This window comes from Diorhabda carinulata, chromosome 8, assembly GCF_026250575.1.
Source record: "Diorhabda carinulata isolate Delta chromosome 8, icDioCari1.1, whole genome shotgun sequence".
Taxonomy (NCBI): Eukaryota; Metazoa; Arthropoda; class Insecta; order Coleoptera; family Chrysomelidae; genus Diorhabda; species Diorhabda carinulata.
In genome coordinates this window covers 13,783,578-13,803,346 of record NC_079467.1, presented here as the reverse complement: position 1 = coordinate 13,803,346, position 19,769 = coordinate 13,783,578, and the positions used below count along the sequence as shown (strand labels likewise).

The following is a 19,769-nucleotide window of genomic DNA, read 5'->3' as shown; positions in this document are numbered from 1 at the left end:
TCTCTAATTTCAATTATGGGGAGAATGGGGCTTCTGAAATGAAACAAGAAAATGAAACAAACGACAGTTTTTTATTATATTCGAAAAAATACTAAATAAGCATATACATAAATACATGTACGCATGTATGTATAAGAATCATCATATGTCATCATGTACTAACACTTTTAGAGAATGTGGATAGAGGTTTCGTTCTCTGCGGAACAAAATCTGCAGGCTCCATTATCTAACGTCTTCAGGTGTCTTTTGAGGCGACAGTGCCTAAGAAAACCAATAATCATTATAAAACTACCACTATACCGTTTTTTGTATTTTTTTAAGTGAGACCTAAGGCACAAATGCAGTTTCTGTAATAGAAAAAAAAAATAAAATGCAGTATGCTTCTTAGACAACAGTTACAATTTAAAATTTTACATTAAACTTATCTGAGGGCGTATTGAAGCACTCACAAGTATGTTTACAAATATTTTGGGAAATCTAAGAGATCCCCGACTCTAAAGTTCGTTCGAACAGTGATGAACTATCTGAGAATATATTTCTTGAAGTACTAAAATTTTACCTAGTAACAGATTTCAAGTAGATATGCCAATTATAGCAAACCCAAACAAAAAGTTAGGACACTCTCTCTTAATAGCAAAGAAACAGTTCAGTTACTTAAAAAACAAATTTGAAAGTATTGAATTTTTTTAAACTTATAGACAATTTTTGTTTGATTATTTCTCCCTTGACCACGTTAGAGTAGTACCACTATATTTGTTTTGCAATATATCGAATGAACACAACTATTTCGTTCTCCACAGAGTTGACGATCGAGATTCTTCAGTGTCTTCTAATTGACGTATAGTTCTTAATTTTTCCTCTCGAACTGATACTGGTTTTCCTCGTAACGATGTTGAAAGAATATGTATGATAGAAATCAATCCCCCTTAGCGTCATTTGCAAAATGTATTTTAGCATGAGTCCTTTCGTTTAGATGTATGCAATTTTTGCAGCTTAGTTTTGGCCAATCTAGTACTCCTGTTCTCGCTACCAGAATGTTAAAGGACATCCTAAAGAACAAAAATCCCTCATTCTCTCTCGTTAGAACCGCAATTCTCTCATATAAATATATGAACGGCATCATTAGTAGAGTCTCTGAATACAATCAATTAAAAACCCTTTATGTTGAGTTAACATTTAACCGCTACCTAACGGTATCTCATACCGCCGGTGTTGAATTTCCCGCCTTTCAAGGTTACGTTGATGCGTACATTAATAGCGCGCTGGCGGTCAGTGGAATAGCGATTTTTTGAGACATACCGGGGAGTAACATAGGTGCTGGAATTTTTGTTATTGTTTTTTTATTTCTTGTTTTTTTAGGGTTTTTCTTTTATAAAGATGTCACAGAGGGCGGGGCCATCGTCGATGCATCCGGATGATCCAAAATTTGAGGAATGGTACTTGAATTAACTAGAAGACAATAATTTCATAAGCGATGAGGATGAAAGTTACGTCTCTGAAAGTGAGCATGATACAGAATCGGAGCAATCCGATGGTCAAAACAACCGCCTTCAGCTAATTCTAGAAGAAGAAGTCACAACTTAATGAAGAGTTCATCCGGGTACGAGGTTCAGCAAAAGCATTAAGAGAAAATGCAAGCCCTTGCAAGTATGGGAACTATTGTTTAGTGCAGATATGCTGTATGAAGTTGTTCATTGGACAAATCGTAAACTTTCTCAAATTCGGATAAAGTACAAGACCCAAAACCATTCACCATTGAAAGATGTAGATGTTGCTGAGATGAGAGCTTTTTTGGGGTTGCTTACATACACAGAAGTTTTTAAGGCAGGAAGAGAGAGTTTAGAGGGTTTGTTTGCCACTGATGGCACTAGAAGAGATGTATTTAGGTGTACAATGTCAGAAGAAGGTTTGAAACTTTATTAGTCGCATTAAGATTTGATAATGACACGGATAGAGCAGAGAACACGAAGGAAGATAGAGCTGCAGCTATTTCTGGTCTATTTAGGAAGTTTATTGATAATTATCAAAAAAACTTTTCCTTGGGTACACTTACTTGCGTGGATGAGAGCCTAGCGGGTTTTAGAGGCCGATGAGGATTCGTAATGTACTTGCCAAAAAAGCTTGCAAAATTTGGCATAAAGATTATGTGCCTCACAGATCCCAGAAATAATTATTTGTATAATGCTTACATTTATTGTGAAAAAAGTTCGGATTGTCATGGATTATCAGCAAAAGAAAAAAAATTGCAGGTTCCCACTCAGTCTGTGGTAAGGTTAGTAAAGCCCATAGAAAAGACCAACAGAAACATGACAGCAGATAATTGGTTTAGCAGTTTACAACTTGTAACAGAATTACAAAGCAGAGGACTAACATTTTTGGGTACTTTGAAAAAGAACAAGCCAATGATTCCTGCCTCTTTTTTGCCAGACAAAAAGAAAGAAGTCGGTAGTGAATTATACGGATTCAAAGAAAACATTACTTTGCTTTCCCATGTTCCTAAGAAAAATCAGGCTGTATTGCTAATTTCTTCAATGCACCATTCTCCAAAAGATGACCCAGATACTGGAAAGCCAGAAATGATTGCTAATTACAATATGTCTATCTACGGAGGTGTAGATAGCTTAGATAAGAAATGCGAAAATTATTCTTCTTGTAGAAGGACTCGCAGATGGCCTATAGCTGTTTTCCTACAAATAATGATTATGTGCTTAATCGACGCCTACATTGTGTATCAAATTTTGTATTTTATATAATGACTCGATACTCAAATTTTTCGATTTTCACAATTTCGGTGGACATCTTTTTTCTTTTAATTTATTGCGTAACTCTGGTTTACTTTTTTGACGTCAAACTTTACACTGTTACTTCTAATAAGTTATTGTTCGTTGTTATGGTAACGCAATATTTTGTTTATGCATGGAACTGGTCTAGGTTAACTAGATATCAATTCGTTCAATCAAGATCGTAATTAGAAAAATTTGACGAGTTGTAAAAAATCAATACATTCCACTTACAACACCTCGAATCGTACATAGTGCTCCTACTATGATGACAGTTTTTAGTGGGTAATAAGAAGTATCAAAGGATAAGTTATCACATTTTATTGCAACAATTTGATACATATATACATATAAATATTTAAAATACATAAACATTTTTAGAATCTATCACAACCTACTGTTGAATTTATGCAGTAGGTTAAATCAAGAAAATTGAGTAAATTGTAAATGAAGTATACATATTTAATTTTATTTATAAGTCTTCATAAAAAGTCATTTTTGAAAAAATGTTATTTCTACCCTTAAGCACAATATACAACAAGCAGTTACTTAATACTTTCAGTTGATACGAAGTTAGTCGACAATAGTAAGTTTTATAAAAATTCTAATAACAACTAACAATTTTTGCAATATGGTGAAACTGTGAATTTCATACAATTTACCTAATTTAGATTTTTTTGTGATTTTTAAATGGTGGCGATCAGTCATATCAAGAAACCGTATGTGAAAAAATGTATTAGTCGGAGAGCTGGTCGCCACTTCGACTAAGGTATTTTCACAAGGCTGAACATTTTTCTACTCATAAATGTTATTCAACATACTCAAAGTAAAAAAATCAACTTCTGGCAGGATTAACGCGGTTGCAACTATACCCACTGTTTTTTGCATATTGCAAATTTTTTATTTAAAAAAATGTATGTCCACAAATCTGGGTTTGTGGACAAACGGATCGAAAGTTGCTAAGACGGGTAGTACAGTATTTTCATCACAAAAGTCTACCGACCCTGTCGACCCTTCAGCTGAAGAATTTTTACCTGAATATAATGTTGACATACAGGTAATACATTCTAAGGTAAGGGAGTAGAACATTTTAAGACAAATATCTGTTAGATTTGTTTGTTGCAACGCTGCTTATTTCAGAGCAAGATGACTTACATAGTTTCGTCTAATGTATTAACGAAATACATAAATAATTGTATTTTTACACTATCTTTAGATACTTGATTGTTCAATATCTATTTCTTTTCATATTTGAGTGTTTTCGACTCAACTGTATATTTTTTTCATCTCATATCTCAGCTATATTATTATGATCGGTTGTGCGTAATAATTTTCAATAAGTAACAAAAGAGAAAAGACTACTTGCCTTCAACAGTTATGGAAGCGCAAGAAATGATGTGTCTGTTTTGTAAGGAGAACAATAATAATAAATTCATTAAATTTAAATCTTTGATTTTATCAGTATTGAACATAAGAAAAACTCTGAGACATAAATATAGTGATATTGTTTTACCTGATGAAATACACGATACAGCAGGATATCATAGTGGATGTTATAAAAATTTTTCTGCAATAATGACAAAATATTCGTCGGTCTTATATGAATCTGCAGGTAAATATGTAAATATTATCTCTTTAATATTATATTACATATACATTTTTTTTAATACTTGTTATATTAAATTTTTTATTTTTATAAATGATGTGATCTCACATATGTAGAATAATTATTTCGTATTATTTTCTCCAATATATTTTAAATGGCACGATCGATTGTATCGTACCATCATCTATATATGACGTTTTGTTAAAATCCAATGAATTACTACTTTGGGTGAGGAATTTTTTACATTAATTGAATAAAGTGTATGACCGTTTATGTGTAATAATATTAAGTATTTATAATAATTTCTTTTCGAGACAGCGAAGAAAATGTAGAGGAGGACGATGTAATTTCGAGGGATGAGATCATTTCTTAGGAAGAGGGAGACGAATGATTAATTATTGGAAAAAAACTTATTGTAATCAAACAATTAAGCTTTTGTAATTGAAGAAAAATATGTATGAAATAACCTATATCATGATGTTTTATTATAAATACCAAACTTTACAAAATACTTTACAAGATATTTTCTTTAGGAATTTGATTTGGAAGATTGTACCAGCAATCTGGCAATTTTTTTATACTCAAAATTGTCTAATTAAAAATATAATCGAAAGCTAGATTTGTGAAGATACATTTTTTTTAAATAAAAAATTTGCAATATGCAAAAAACAGTGGATATTATTGCAACCGCGCTAAACTTGTCAAAAGTTGGTTATTCTTTAAATATATTAAATATATTAAATATTAAATAACATATAGAATAAGTTTTAGCCTTGTGAAAGTACCTTAGTTTAGTCGAAGTGGCGACCAGCTCTTAGACCATATTATAAACTATAGGCCTAACAATTAATTTTTACCCTACAGGGCTCGTGAAATTATTTGATAACAGGAACATATCTACCATATACCATACGTAAAATGGTCTGATTCATTAATTGAACATTTCTGCGGTTTACCGTGAGAGCGCATCTTTTCTGGAACAGTGGTATGTCCCTATCCCTGCCACAATTATACGCTACTGAATCCTGAGTGTGACGTATCATAGTATTCATCGTTCTCTTATCTATGGAATATTTAAATGTTTCCAGCGATTCACATTTATTTCGGCTCGTAATTATTTGATCATAAATTGTTATTGATCATTCCAATGATCGTCAATCGTTTATAAACTGAAAAAATAATCTTCAATATTGAAAGTTTCCTATTCCATTTCAATATGACCTTCCCTTCGTTCTAAAGCATCTGATCCCAATTAATCGACATCCTCTTTCCTTGCGTCTTTTTTTATAAACTCTTATTTCAAAATTGGACATGTTTCCTCGAAGTACATTCCACTTACTTAAGACTTAATCAATGGAATTCGTAAATTTGTCGCGATAATTGTAAGACAGACGATCTCTTGGGAGCAGACAATCGTGAATCTTGTCGTAAAGACTTCATAATACTCTCAATATTGTCTTCGATCCTATGATCCTTACAATGACCTTTTGTTTGTAGTTTAAATTTTGAACCAGTCTATTCAAAACGCTTTATCCATACTATAATTACATTAGCATTCGAAGATTTATTAATTCGCCGCAGTCTAAGTAATTCATTGTGACTAAAACTATAGATGAACTACATCCTAACTAAAGCTCCAAGAGGAAGCCTATCCAATGGTAAATAGGTACATCCATTCGCGAGCTTCCTATCCCGCAAAAAAGATTATGTAGGTAATATGCACAACGTATATGAATACAGAATAATTCTCTAAATATAAGAAGTATGTATTCGACGAATCCGAAGATATATTGAAAATTTGTTATAAAGCATGATTTTCAACAATAATTAAAGTTAAAGTTTTTCATCAAGTTGAATTATTGTCTATTTGATGACTTGATGTATTGCAGTTTGTAGTTTGTAGTAAGGTGGCGTAAGTGAGTAAGCGGGGTATGTAATAATTTTCAAATCTAGCCACATGTTAAATCATGGGTAACACAGTGTGCAACAAGTGCAATTTTTCACTTCTCATGTGATCTCAATTAATCGGCATAAGAAACTGAGTTGTTTATTCAAGAAATGTGTTACTTAACGGAGGTATGAATAAGCATAAATATTTATTTCAATTCTATTAAAATACTTTAAACCCCATTAAACAATCATGTCGGGGCCAGTGAGTAGTAAATGACGTAAAAATTTTTAACTTCATGTAGATTTTAATGAAACTATTATTTAATATGATAATGAAGCTATAACAGGTATTATCTGAGATGTATCTACAATACGTATTTTAATTTCCTTATATAACAAAAATTATAAATAATGTCATATAAACAGCTTATTAAAAATACCAACATTCCGTAGCACATATTTCATATACATTTACAATAAGTTACAAGCTTATTTGGCACAGACGTTAGCAAATATTTTTTTAATTATTATCATTATATTTGAAAATCGCTGCAGCTTAGATATCTGAAACAGTTTCCTAATAAAGTTTAGATTGCTAAGTTTATTTACCACTTCTATTTTCGCTATGTTTTTATATTAAAGTTAACTTATTTAAAGTGTGTATTACTAGATTTTGTCAAATATTTGAAACGCTTTTCTGGAACAAACAAATATCTCTGATTATAAAAAAACTTTTCTCATATTCATTTGCTATAACATGTAGGTAGTTTCATTAAGTTATTTTGATTAAGTTAATCTATATAGTACTTATTTATTTATAATTTTTTTTCAAGGTTTCAAAAAAGACCGATTTGCTGTTGTGTGGCACCGTCATTTAAAATAACTTATTACCTCACCTTACATTGTGTTTTTTAGTAATAATCACAATCATATGTATGTGTATTAAACACGACGCAAAGAAGATGTTATCTCTAAAGAAAAAACAAATTTTTGTTCTGTGTAAATATGTACTTTTTACATTTATTATAGCATAAGCATTTGCTTCGTTTTTTTGATGATATCCATTGAAAAACGTTAAATAATTTCACTGACAAATGTTTCGACTGAAACGCATGAAATAACGGTTTAACAAGTGATTCGTTGCGGAGATAAAACACAAAAACAACTGGAAATATCTCGAATATTTCAAGATAAATTTCAGGATTTGTCGCCTTCAACCAAAGGAGCAATTGGTTTGTGTACGCTGGAGCATCACCACATTATAGCAATGTACGGTAGTACTTCGACGCCATTTGTCCAAATAGCTGAAAATGAAGGCAGGGACTGATAAAATATTCAGCATATATCGGAAGACAATTTTATAAAAATACAATATCCTTTATTTCAATTCAGAAACTCATTGATTGAACTGATTTTATGAATTTTTATTCAATATATTGTAGAGCCTTATTGTATATCTGCATTTTTGCTTGTTATAATATTATGTACTTATATTTGTTATATAAATTAGAACTCGAATGAGCAAAAACATATTTGTGGTGAAATTTGATTTCCTAAACAATATAGTATTTCAATGCCTTCTGTACATACACTTTCCAATGTATAGTGATTATAAAATCGAAAATGTCATATTTTTGCAACAGGCACTTGTGACGCGCAATAAAAACAAAGAGTAGGGCCGCATTAATTCGAACGCTTCGCATGCCAATATAATATGATTGTCCCTGGCTTGGATTATGGCAACTGCTTTATACTGTAGAATGGTGAGAGGAACATAAGGCCTAAAACCAAAAGTGATGAACTGAATGTACAAACTCGTTGTGTGACATATCATAAGCTATAGAGCTTCCATATGAACATAGCATACAGCCCGGCGACCTGACTGGGCATCTAAGCATTTTAAAAGAATGTATGGTGCCCATAGATATGATCACAGATGCCAAAAAAAGTCACAATAAAAAATTGATAGCAATGAGCATATGCAGAGTTTGCGTTTCCACAAGGCCCATTAGTATTCTACACTGATGGCTCGGAAACGGAAAATTTAGCGTAGAAAGATATAATCCAGCTCGCTCTCCCGATTGGCTTAGAACCTTTTATTTTCCAAGCGGGAACTTACTCAATTCGTACGACATACGACGTAACTATTAGATTGTAAAGATTGTTAAGAGATAAGCACTTGACTCTTATGAAATTGAGTCAAAACTATTATGGGAATGCACCACCCCATCTTTGAATTTACTGGGAGCAAACAACAAATTTATTATTATGTGGGTACTTAGCTACACCGTGCAAAGCAATGGAAAAAACTGATCACCTGGTAAGAAAAGGCGGGACAACTCCTTTCATAGGACTACGGCCTGTTATAGATTTCTTAAAAAGCCATCAATCCATGGTCAAGAAAAAATGTGAAAACGAGAAGGATTCAGAAACTTGGAGTAAGACCCCAGGTTTATAGATTTTTCTTATTCTACCAAAGAGTCTAAAAAAGTCATTTCATTAAGCAAATATGAGCCAAGAAACTGTTAATGGTATGCTCACTGGATACTGCCCAATGAATTCCCATCGGAGAAATTCCCGATAGTTCTTATTGAAACCAAAAGAAACAGCCGATCGTCTCCTCTGTGAGTGCGATTCTGTCCATAGACAAAACCTACGGTACTTACATCTTCTCTTCTCTTGAAGCAAGAAGAGGTTAGTCGAATAGCTTCCAGACAGGTAACTCACTTGCGATTGCGTTGCTACCTGACTGGTAAACACTTCGGGGCCTTTACGCCCTAGCTCATCTAATCTAATCTATAAGTAGTCACTATTTTTTTTGTATATAGCTGAATAGATTGTCACATAATCTACTGAAATAACTCACTTGTGGAACTGATAATGATCTATATACTTACAATTTCAAAAATAATGCAAATATTTGGCTCGGTGATTAGATTCTCCAATTTATATTCGAACACGTTAGACAAATAAATATCACACACATTGGTCCTTTCCAAAACGTATCACTCAAAAATGATGCAATCCAGGAAGAGCACCTATTACTCCTTGTCGTTTCAATCAATGGGGTCATGCATTTTTTTGCTGTTCATTCTCCTTCCTTCTTTCATGGGTAGTGCCTTTCATTAAACTCGTACTTCTTGTTTGTCCAAATTCGATGAATGAATATATTCTAATAAAAGCTGAGCCTTATTTTTTGACTCCATTTTACTTAAACAATGATAGTATCAGACATTTTTTATATTATAGAGAGGTAATTTTCAATGAATCTATTAATGTGAGAAAAAATTTATAGAAATTGATCAATTTGACACTTTTCCTAAAATAATTATATTGACAACATTTTATGTTTTTGATTTAGGTAAATTATGTCAAGGGATGTATCAATTAGTTGTAGAAAGTAAATACATAATAATAGATAATTAAGTTGATGATTATTCGAAAGATTCTTGATCACTCCAATAATAATACAAGAAATTTAATAAAAATGATAGTATAACAGGAAAATAAGCTTATGTAAATATTTGAAGAACTATAATGTTCAACAAATGCAAGAAAATGTAAGTAAGTACCGCTAAAAAGGAAATCATTTTCACTATAAATTTGCGTATCAAAGTGAAGCTGAAACGGTCGCCATGCAATGACATGTGCACGGTCGAGTTGTGCTCTTACTGACATCGTTTTGTATCTACCGTAGAGTAGTTTGTAGGTTGAACGCTCTAAACGCGTTTAATTTAAAAACAATCTTCTAATGTTCCATAAGTTACATATACACACGGTTATAAGCTATATCAGGTCAGAAATATGTGAGTAAAACCGCAGAGCTAAGCTTATCTCAAATAATGAAGCTGATACTTACTTTAACAAAATAATTGGAATATTTAGTGTTCTAGATTTCATACAAGAATAAATTTTTATTTCTCCTTCTTAACGTTATAATTAAATGAAATACAATTTGAAGTTGGTTTGATTTTTTAAATTACTTTTTATTTTATAAGATATGTTATTGTCAAATGATTAACAGTAAAAACGATGAGTAATCACATTTGAAACAAATATGTGAAAATTGTAGATTTACAATCCTTCAGCTTGATTAAAATTGTGTAAAAAGAGAATAAATACGGGTTATATCATCTGCAAATTAATATTATTCCTTTTTTAATAATATACCCTATATGGATGGTATATCAAAAATTTTTAGTCAAATGACAATTATTTATTGACACATAAATAATTTCTCATTACTTTGTACTTCTATTATATCTACTTAATATAGATTTTTCATCGACACGAGATACAGGTAAAAAAATATAAACAACAACAAGATCTATAACACTAAATTTGTATCAACAGTTTATTAATTCTAATGTACACAAATCGGAAGAAATTTATGAAATTTACATTTGAAAACTTCTTCATTACATAATAAGCTACTGATCATGAGACATTTTTATAGTTAAAAATATTGTTTAGATAAAAATACATTTGAAAAGATAGATCTGGCATAAATGATTAGATGTATGTAATGAAAATTAAGCAGAAATAACAACAATGTTGAATTTATCTCCACACTCTTCTTTGAAAGAGAATCACAAGTTTTCGTACCACAAAGTCTCTATTCCAAGATTGATGAGCATATGTGCATATCATTATAATATTTCACTTCAAATCAATAAAATATTTATTTGTTTTTATAGTTCTTAAATTTAGGTATTAGCATATCTAATGCATAGTAGCTTTTCATCACTACTATTTACATATATCTTCAATTTTCGCTCTCTAATTACAATAATTTTATAATGTCAGATCATTTAAAAGGTTAAAATATTTTGATTGTACTTAATAAAGTAGATTTAACTACAACAATCGTTATCATTTGAAAGTCTTTTCACGGGATTTTAAATATTTTACAAAGAAAACACAAAACTAACGATTTAATTTGAAATAATACGTATTGTTACATAAGTTCACTTATACATATATACACATTTTCGAGCCTATTATACCAATGAATTTTTGCAAAATGTATAGTATAAAAATATAAAAAGGAATAGAAATTATACAACAACTAACATAAAAACTCAAATGAAATGATACTCAATACTCAAATTGAAAGTAGATAAAAATATATTATGTGTCAGCTCAAGATCGAAACTTTTTTATTTTAATATTAAAAAGAATGTTTCTTCTTATACTGGTCTGCAAGGTAAAAACCTAAAATGTAGCTATCAGTTCTTGGACTTTCCCCCATCATACATGAGGTATTTTGAGAAATATGAATAATAATTTTTTTAACTACTATCTAATAAACAATCTTTCATAAATAAAGTGATACATAATAATAATGCAATGATTTAAGAATAAATACTGTATCGTATCACTAAATGGCGTAAAGTAAAAATTCTTTCCAAATTTTGGTCGTTGTTTGTATACAATTTCTTCTAAGTAGTCCCAGAATAAATAATCTTATGAACTGAAAACTGATAACCAAGCTAGCCAAAAATCTTTGAATATATTAGTATTAATTTTCCATCAAAAGCATTTTCCAAATATTACTTTATTTCCAAGCACTTATACTGCACCACCCTGGAAGTACTATACCTGTGGACTTTATTTATTGATAAGTCATTAAGAGACTCAAACAATTGACTTTCTTTTCATCTTTTGACGATATCTACCTACTCAGTGCCTGCCACATGTTCTTTGCCTTCATGTAGGGTTTTATAAGTTACGTGGATAATCTGATTACTGCATACTACTAACATGGGTTTGGATCAGTTTTATATTAAGGGTCATTTTGGAAATTTGATTACGAATACGAATCACGTCGAGTCTGCCCGTCAATTCTGCGTAGGTAACTCATTTCTATGGTTTGCAATCGACTGATCCGTTTTATGGTGGGAACCAATAATATAGCACAGTTTGTTAATGTAGGCAAGTACGATAAACGTTAAGCTTTGTCGATTTCTTAGATATGAATTCTGCATTTATATCATAAATTTTTTCTATAGTGCTATCCTTGAGGTTATCTCAGCATCTATTTTTTTTATCTTGATAAATGACGACATCAATATACTTGAAAGAGACCTATTCGAGTTTTTCTAATTTCTTTTAAAGGAATGATTAGCAGGGATTCAGGAACAAACCATTGTTTTGGTTTTCAATAGATGAATAATAAAACCAAACAATTGAGTCTTGAATACTTCGATATGAAGTCATGAAATACCAAAAAAAAACGGTTCGATAAATAAATACCAAATATTTGTTTTTAATGAACATTAATCATGCATAATTCTGGGAGTTAACCATTTGAAATAGTTTGTCTGAAAAAAATATTTTTTAGCAATAAAATGATCATCAAGTTTTTCTTTGATAAGAATACAAAATTCTAATTTCGTAAGATTGATTGTGTGAATAAATTTCGGTTGAAACTTATTTATCTTAAAAATTTTTTAAATTGCACTTTTACTTTTCATTTTAAGGAACAATTCTCTCTTGCACAGAGAATATGGAGTATTTTGTACAATAGGTAGCATCAAATCTAATTCCATCATTTATTTTCAATACCGTCATATTTTGAACTTTTCCATAATTCTCATTAATTTCGTATTTTCTATCTTTTCCTTGATGCCTGTTATTGAATGTTTCAGCTATCAACCGATATGTTTTATGATTATCTATCTTGCAGTATATAATTATTATATTTTTTGGCTCTTGGGGGTCTAGTCCCCTCATCCCCCTCAGTCGCCGCTGAGTTCGAATATGTAAATATCATAGCAACTTCTTTAAAAATGTATTCAGGCATTTATTACTGTTATAGGGTGAACAATAGGAAAATGTATAAAATTATTGTTTCAACAGTTTATAGAAATGCTTAATAACTATTTTTAATATCATAAAAAATTAATAGCTGATGGTATCAAGTTAGATTTTACACCATGCAGGACTTATTAAGAATAACCTTTTTAATATTAATAATAAGTTTATTATTAATTTTGTTATTAGAAATTCCCACATGCTGTGAACTTAAATGGACACATTGTACATATATGATTATACGACGAAAAATAAGAGTTTTGTTATCCAATTGAAAAATAAAATATTATATTTATTTATCGATAAACATACCATTTACAAAAATTTTATTTCCACTTATTAATAAAATTGATTGTCCCCAAATTATTGAAATGTAAGTAATGATATTGAACACTGTATATTGATATTTGATCAATTAGTTCTTTTTTTAATCCAGATGTATTAAATATACTTTTTCTTCCGATTTCAACAACACATAAACTAGCTTTTACTATATATAAATTTTCTGATTCCTTATATATACAACAATACGAAATTTTTTTATAAAATATTGCTAGTTAACCTGTAAAAGATTCACTGCATTTCAAAATAATAAAACCTAAATCTTCAAATCTACTAACACCTTACTTATATAACTTAAAAATCTTAAAATATTTAGTAAGAACGTTTTGACAGTAATTTAGTTAAGAAGTTATACCGACCACTTTGGAATTTACTATAAAAAATTATACATAAATATGCTATCATTTGCAGTAAATATTGAAAAATTTATTTTTACTGAGGTTATTTGTGCCCAGTTAGCTGTTTTTTGCACCATAAAAAACAAGAAAATGATATCTCGCTACTCTGCTCATTCACATTTTTCTGGATTTGAAACAATACAAACGAATGAATCTCTTGTGTTTAGTTTTTGTACCAAGTTCAAAAACTGTGTGCATCAGAATATCTTTCGAAATATATTTTATTTACTTACCTTAATTTTATAAATAGAATAAAATATCAATCTCACAATATGTATACTGAAATTAAAAAAATAATTTTTTATGTGAATTTTTAAATATGCATATGATAGCATACTTTGGCACAATTTTTCATGTCGAGAATATCACCCCTAGAAGGAGTTGAATAGAATTTCTCTTATTTTGTTTTTTCGAATTGCAAATGAGAAATCACTGGTAATTTTCTGTAACATTATGAGGGAGTGAAATTAGCAAGCTTATTTATTTATATATTGAATCTTCTTTCCAAAATTTAGATTTAGAATGTGATAATATTATTTAAAATGGCTATTTATTTGAAAATATATCTAGTTATTTTCTAGAATCAATCAATCCTTGAATTCATTCAAGGATATATTTTTATTTTCGAAATCAAATCTCCAAATATTGAATAATAAATAAGAGTTGCTAATCTCCCTGTATTATAATATAACAGGAATGCTGAAAAATACTAGTATTAAAATTTTTATCTTGCTTAAATTTGAGAACAAAATAAAACTACTTTATAGAGGAAATTTTGTTAAAGGAAAGACCCAACATGATTTTATACTAGCAATTATATCTCTGGAGTCTTGTCGCATGAATTTAGAAATACTCCGTGTTTAAATTTCCATATTTTTTTACTTCTTATACCTTTTTATATTAATTTTTTCAAATAATAATTCTTAATAATTGTCATAATTTGATAATTAATGTAATTTGTTTTATATATAATATACGACGTTTTAGCCTTTATATCTTTATTAAATTTATAGTTAATTCTATAACAATACACATTTCAAAGCTTTTGTGAATTGATTTTCGTCGTTACACTAGTTTCTGTCAAATTTAAGGTTATATACCATCTAAATGGAATAAATACATTAGCTCCGTTAATATGCCTTTTTCTACATAATTCTGACAAACGTTTTTTGCCATTCATAAAATTATGTAGAACTGTTCTAATATATTTCTAAAACCTCCATCAGGTGAATGTTGCAACGTAGGAGCTTATATGCTGGCTCATTTGAAAGATCTTTTATTTAAAAATGCTATAGTTTTCAATTTTTCGTAGAAATCAACAACAAAAGTGAAGTCCATACATTAAAAAATAATAAATAATGCCGTTTTGTAATAATATGATGAAATGAAAACAAATTCACTCTCTTAACATCTCATCTGAGAGAAAAGTTCAAAAAGTATCCAACTGGTTACGATAAATAACATTTCAGAAGTATCCCAGAATGACATTGGTGTAGATGTAGACAATATGTATGAATTTAGCAATTATAGAAGAATTGAGGTATGCAGAATTACAAAATTTAATATAATTCTGACTCGAGTAGTTTATTATTGAAAATTTCAAAGACTTGTGTTGGGTAAAATAATGTAGTAAATATAACCAAAAATAAATTGGCCCTGACGCTAATGTGGCGCCATCCTTATTCAACACATTTCGACGGACACTTTTTCATATACACATATATAAACTCTTTATTCAGCGATTTGTAAATCGTAATATTGCCGAACTTTAACTTTGTAATGTTATTGTAGACCACATGATTTGCATTTAGGTATATAAATGTCATTGTTGTTACATTATCTTGAAGTAGCTTGAATGAATTTTTATATTCGAATTTCCATCAATGAAGAAAAGATTAAAAATGCAACTTTTTACAATTTTTTTAATTTACAGACAAATGATTTAATATATCAATTTATTATATAAACTTGAATATCTTTTACAGAACATTTGTCTAATTATTATATTCATTGCACCTCAACATTTTCATAAAAAAGTAGAATTCTTCTTCAGTACAAATTGTTTATTTTCTAACTACCTGAATTTTGGGTTCAAGCTTTTCATAAAAAAGCTGAACACCTTCGAGAATTAGATGCATGAGACTTCTATTTTGTCGCAAGTTTTTAACCAGATAAGAATAGAAAAGAAATAGAATACGAACCAAGTAACTTCTGGAGTTTATTTCGTTTATTAGAAAATATTACTGTCTCTCTAATGTTCTGTTTCTTGGTTCTTTCAAATATGGCGCTAAATGCTTTTAGCACTTTTGTAGCAGCTAAATAGGTCGTTTCTCGACAACTCCAAATGATGCTTTCCTCATATGTTATCATAGTAGTAGTAGTTTATAGGCAAGGGCATTTATTGCTTGTTACTAATAACAGTTCAGATCCCCAAACTGACGTAATTAATTTTGTTTGTTATAAAAAACTTTTTTCGTTTTTGTTGTTAATTTAGAACCATGGCAGTTTTGAAAAGAAAATGGAATATAAAAACTCCTATTTCCAATTTACGTAATATGATCTAAAAATGCATAATAATGGAGTTGCTGTATTTACTCTATTCGGCTTTATGAAGAATATAATATTTTCCACAATAAAAATTATCTAATCAATAAATATATATGTAACACCTCTCCTCCTTATATGGCAGACATATTACATTATCAACATATTTTAATAGTCAAAATCTAAAACACAAAAATAGTAGTTTATAATGTTTCTTGCAATAATTCTGTTGGTGTTTATATAGGTCAGATTTATCAATATTTAGAAAATAGATTGAGAAATCATCAACAATTCAAAGATCTCTGGTGCGAAATCGAAACCAAAAATGAGGATTTTTATAAATTTTTTATAAAACTATGGGAAAGAAGACATGATTTTCTTTTATAAATTTCGAATATCAAATATGGATTGATACTTGTTTCTTTTGGAGATTAACGAGCTGACAGAAATAAGAAAGAGAATAGCCAAAAGGAAGAAAGGCTATGAATCATTAATTAATTGATAAATAAAATAAAAAGGAGTTATCTAGAGCAGCCAAAATTAAAATACACAGGATAATAATATGACCAACTATAACATACGGAAGTTAATATAGATTTTAACAAAGGCTGAAGGAACAAAACTGCTTATATGAGAAAGGAAAGCGTTGAGAAAAATTGTAGAATAAAAACACAAGTGAAGCCCAAATTGTAGCTTGTGTAGAAGTGGAATCAGTTGAAGACTGATGAGAAAAAAAATTAGATATCTGTAGTACAGAATATATACTGTATATATATATATATATATATATATATATATATATATATATATATATATATATATATATATATATACCTCTTTTTCGTATAACTATTGAAAGTTGAAATCCAGATCTTTGAATCACAGGACTGTATATAAATAGGTCTAAGAATTGAAAAATTATATAACATATATGTTAGTATTTAAACGGCATACAGGATTTTTCACAATAAACAATAAAAATATGTGACTAACTGACTTTATATAAAATTATATAAAACATTTTACAAGTTCCTAATTTTGCCCATTCCGACAGTTTAGTGCTACAGATCTTGTTTTATTGTGAAATAATCTGTATAATAATATGCTTCAGAAACTATAAATAACGTATACAATTGTCCACATAGTATTGAATGTAACAATATTTTCTTAACAAATAACGCGTTGTTATCAATAAAAATATTTACAAATTGTTTAATATAAATGCGTCACTTTTGTAATATGTACAACTTAGGGGAAACGTATTGACTAGTATCTATATTTATTTTAGTTATATTTTAAATTAGTGAATTGAACAAATATATAATAAATCAATATTTTTGATTGTTTATGCAATTTAAATGCTAATTACAATAATATTTTATTACACGGCATTAAAATTTCAGTTTTGGAAGAAAGTAGTAGATAGTTTGTTAGCTGTAACTTTATTTTCCAATTAGTGAAATAGAGAGCATCGGTTTCGGCAACTGATATCTTCGGGTACTCAACGATCTTTCCATTAGTTGTGTTGAATCAGGAACTATCGGATAAGACGTAGCTCTCTTTGCAGAACGGCTGTTACATAAAAACAAAAAATTAAAATAAATTCATAATTTTAATGAAATAATAAAAAAGTGGGTATATATTTCTATAGATAAAGTTGTTATTCTTACTTTGGAGGAAAGATATATAAGATGGAAATGAAATGTGATACAAGTTTCTTGGTAATAATTATATCAAGAATTTGGAGAAAAGACTAGTATAGGCAAGAATAAACAATTAATTAGTAAATAAATCAACACTCGGATTTTAACATTGTTAGTAGTTGCTAAAATGTTTATTAATTCAATTCAATATTTTAAGGACGCTTAGCATGCAGTAATCTAACGTGCAATACAGTGATCAAAAACATACACACATAAAGTTCGCCTAATTGAGTCATACGAGGATTTATTGAAAATTTTTTATCCGACTATAGAACCAAACAAAATTTCAATGTCAAAATTTTATTACTCAACATATATTAATCTATATATCTTATACTTATATCTATATATATCTTAATTAGATATATTCATTATAGTGAACCTGCAGCGTCTCTAGACCTTTCAAAAAAAATGTTTCTTCTTGCTCTGCAAACTAGACCTTCACAGCTTTTATTACCTCTTCGTTGAGAGAAAATTTACGACCTTTTAAACTTTTTTTCAGTTTAAAAAAGGTATGATTCGGTCGGAGGGAGCCAAATCTGGTGAATAAGGGGGGTGTTCTAGTAATTCAAATCCTAAATCACGAATTTTTTGCATGGCAACTTCGATTTGTGCGCAGGGGCGTTATCCTGCAAAAACAAAACACCTTTGGATAGCTTTCTACGTCTTTTCTCTTTAATTTTTCCCGTAGAACCAGAGTGTCGCCATTCCATCGATTGTTGCTTTGTTTCTGGATCGTAGAAATGTATCCAAGTCTCATCCATAGTAACAATTCGGTTTAAGAAGTCTACATCGTTTTCAAATCGAGAACAGATCGAACGCGTTGCTTCTACCCTTGTACGCTTTTGGTCAACATTCAAACATTTGGCGATCCATTTTGCAGCAATTTTTCACATGTCTAAATTGACGTGAATTACATGATGAACGTGTTCGTATGAAATATTTAGTGCTTCAGATATCCTTTTTAGCCCAATTCGACAGTCTGATAAAATCATGTCATGAACTTCATCAATATTTTCGTGGCCTTTCCGATCGGTCATCATCTTCAATGGAAAATTTACCTCTTTTGAAGCTTGCAGTTCACTTTTTCACAGTTGCATATGAAGGACATTGATCGCCAAGGGTATTAAGCATATCTTCGTAAATCTGCTCACCTCTTAGCCCTTTTAAATACAGGTACTTGATGATAGCTCGATACTCTCAATTTTTTGATTTTCACAATTTCGGTGGACATTTTTGTCTTTTAATTTATCGCGTAACTCTGGTTTACTCTTTTGACGTCAAACTTTGTACTGACACTTCTAATAAGCTATTGTTCGTTGCTATGGTAACGCAATATTTTGTTTATGCATAGAACTAGTCTAGGCTAACTAGATATCAATACATCCTTGTACAACCTAATCGATTTCGTGCCATTTTTATTGCATACCAGTTGCAATTCTAGTAAATTTATTTACTTTTAAATTAATAACTAACTAAATGTCTGTTAGATTAGCTGAAGATATTTTGTAATAACAACTTTTTCCTCTTCTGTGGTAATTTAACCTTATTTCGCTTTCAAGTTTGTAAGTATTGGCAGACCAACAGAAGAATAATAAGTATATAATGTCAAGCAACTTGTGATACTCTAATCTAGCAAGAAATAGCATGCATTCTTTTGATGGACTTGATTTAAATTTGTTTTTACAGC

At 29.7% G+C, this 19,769-nt stretch overlaps 1 protein-coding gene across 16 annotated transcripts in view; it reads right to left on the bottom strand.

Moving 5' to 3' along the window:
• Positions 1-10,604: 10,604 nt before the first annotated feature.
• LOC130896962 (protein retinal degeneration B) overlaps positions 10,605-19,769 on the bottom strand; it is a 133,366-nt gene continuing 124,201 nt past the window's right edge. For 15 of the 16 annotated variants that reach the window (XM_057805401.1, XM_057805391.1, XM_057805389.1 and 12 more), the window contains one exon: positions 10,605-17,948. In XM_057805401.1, coding sequence (XP_057661384.1) covers positions 17,819-17,948 — 130 coding nt within the window. In that variant the 3' untranslated portion in view covers positions 10,605-17,818. The remainder of the gene's footprint in view (positions 17,949-19,769) is intronic. The other variant, XM_057805398.1, reaches the window with a different exon arrangement.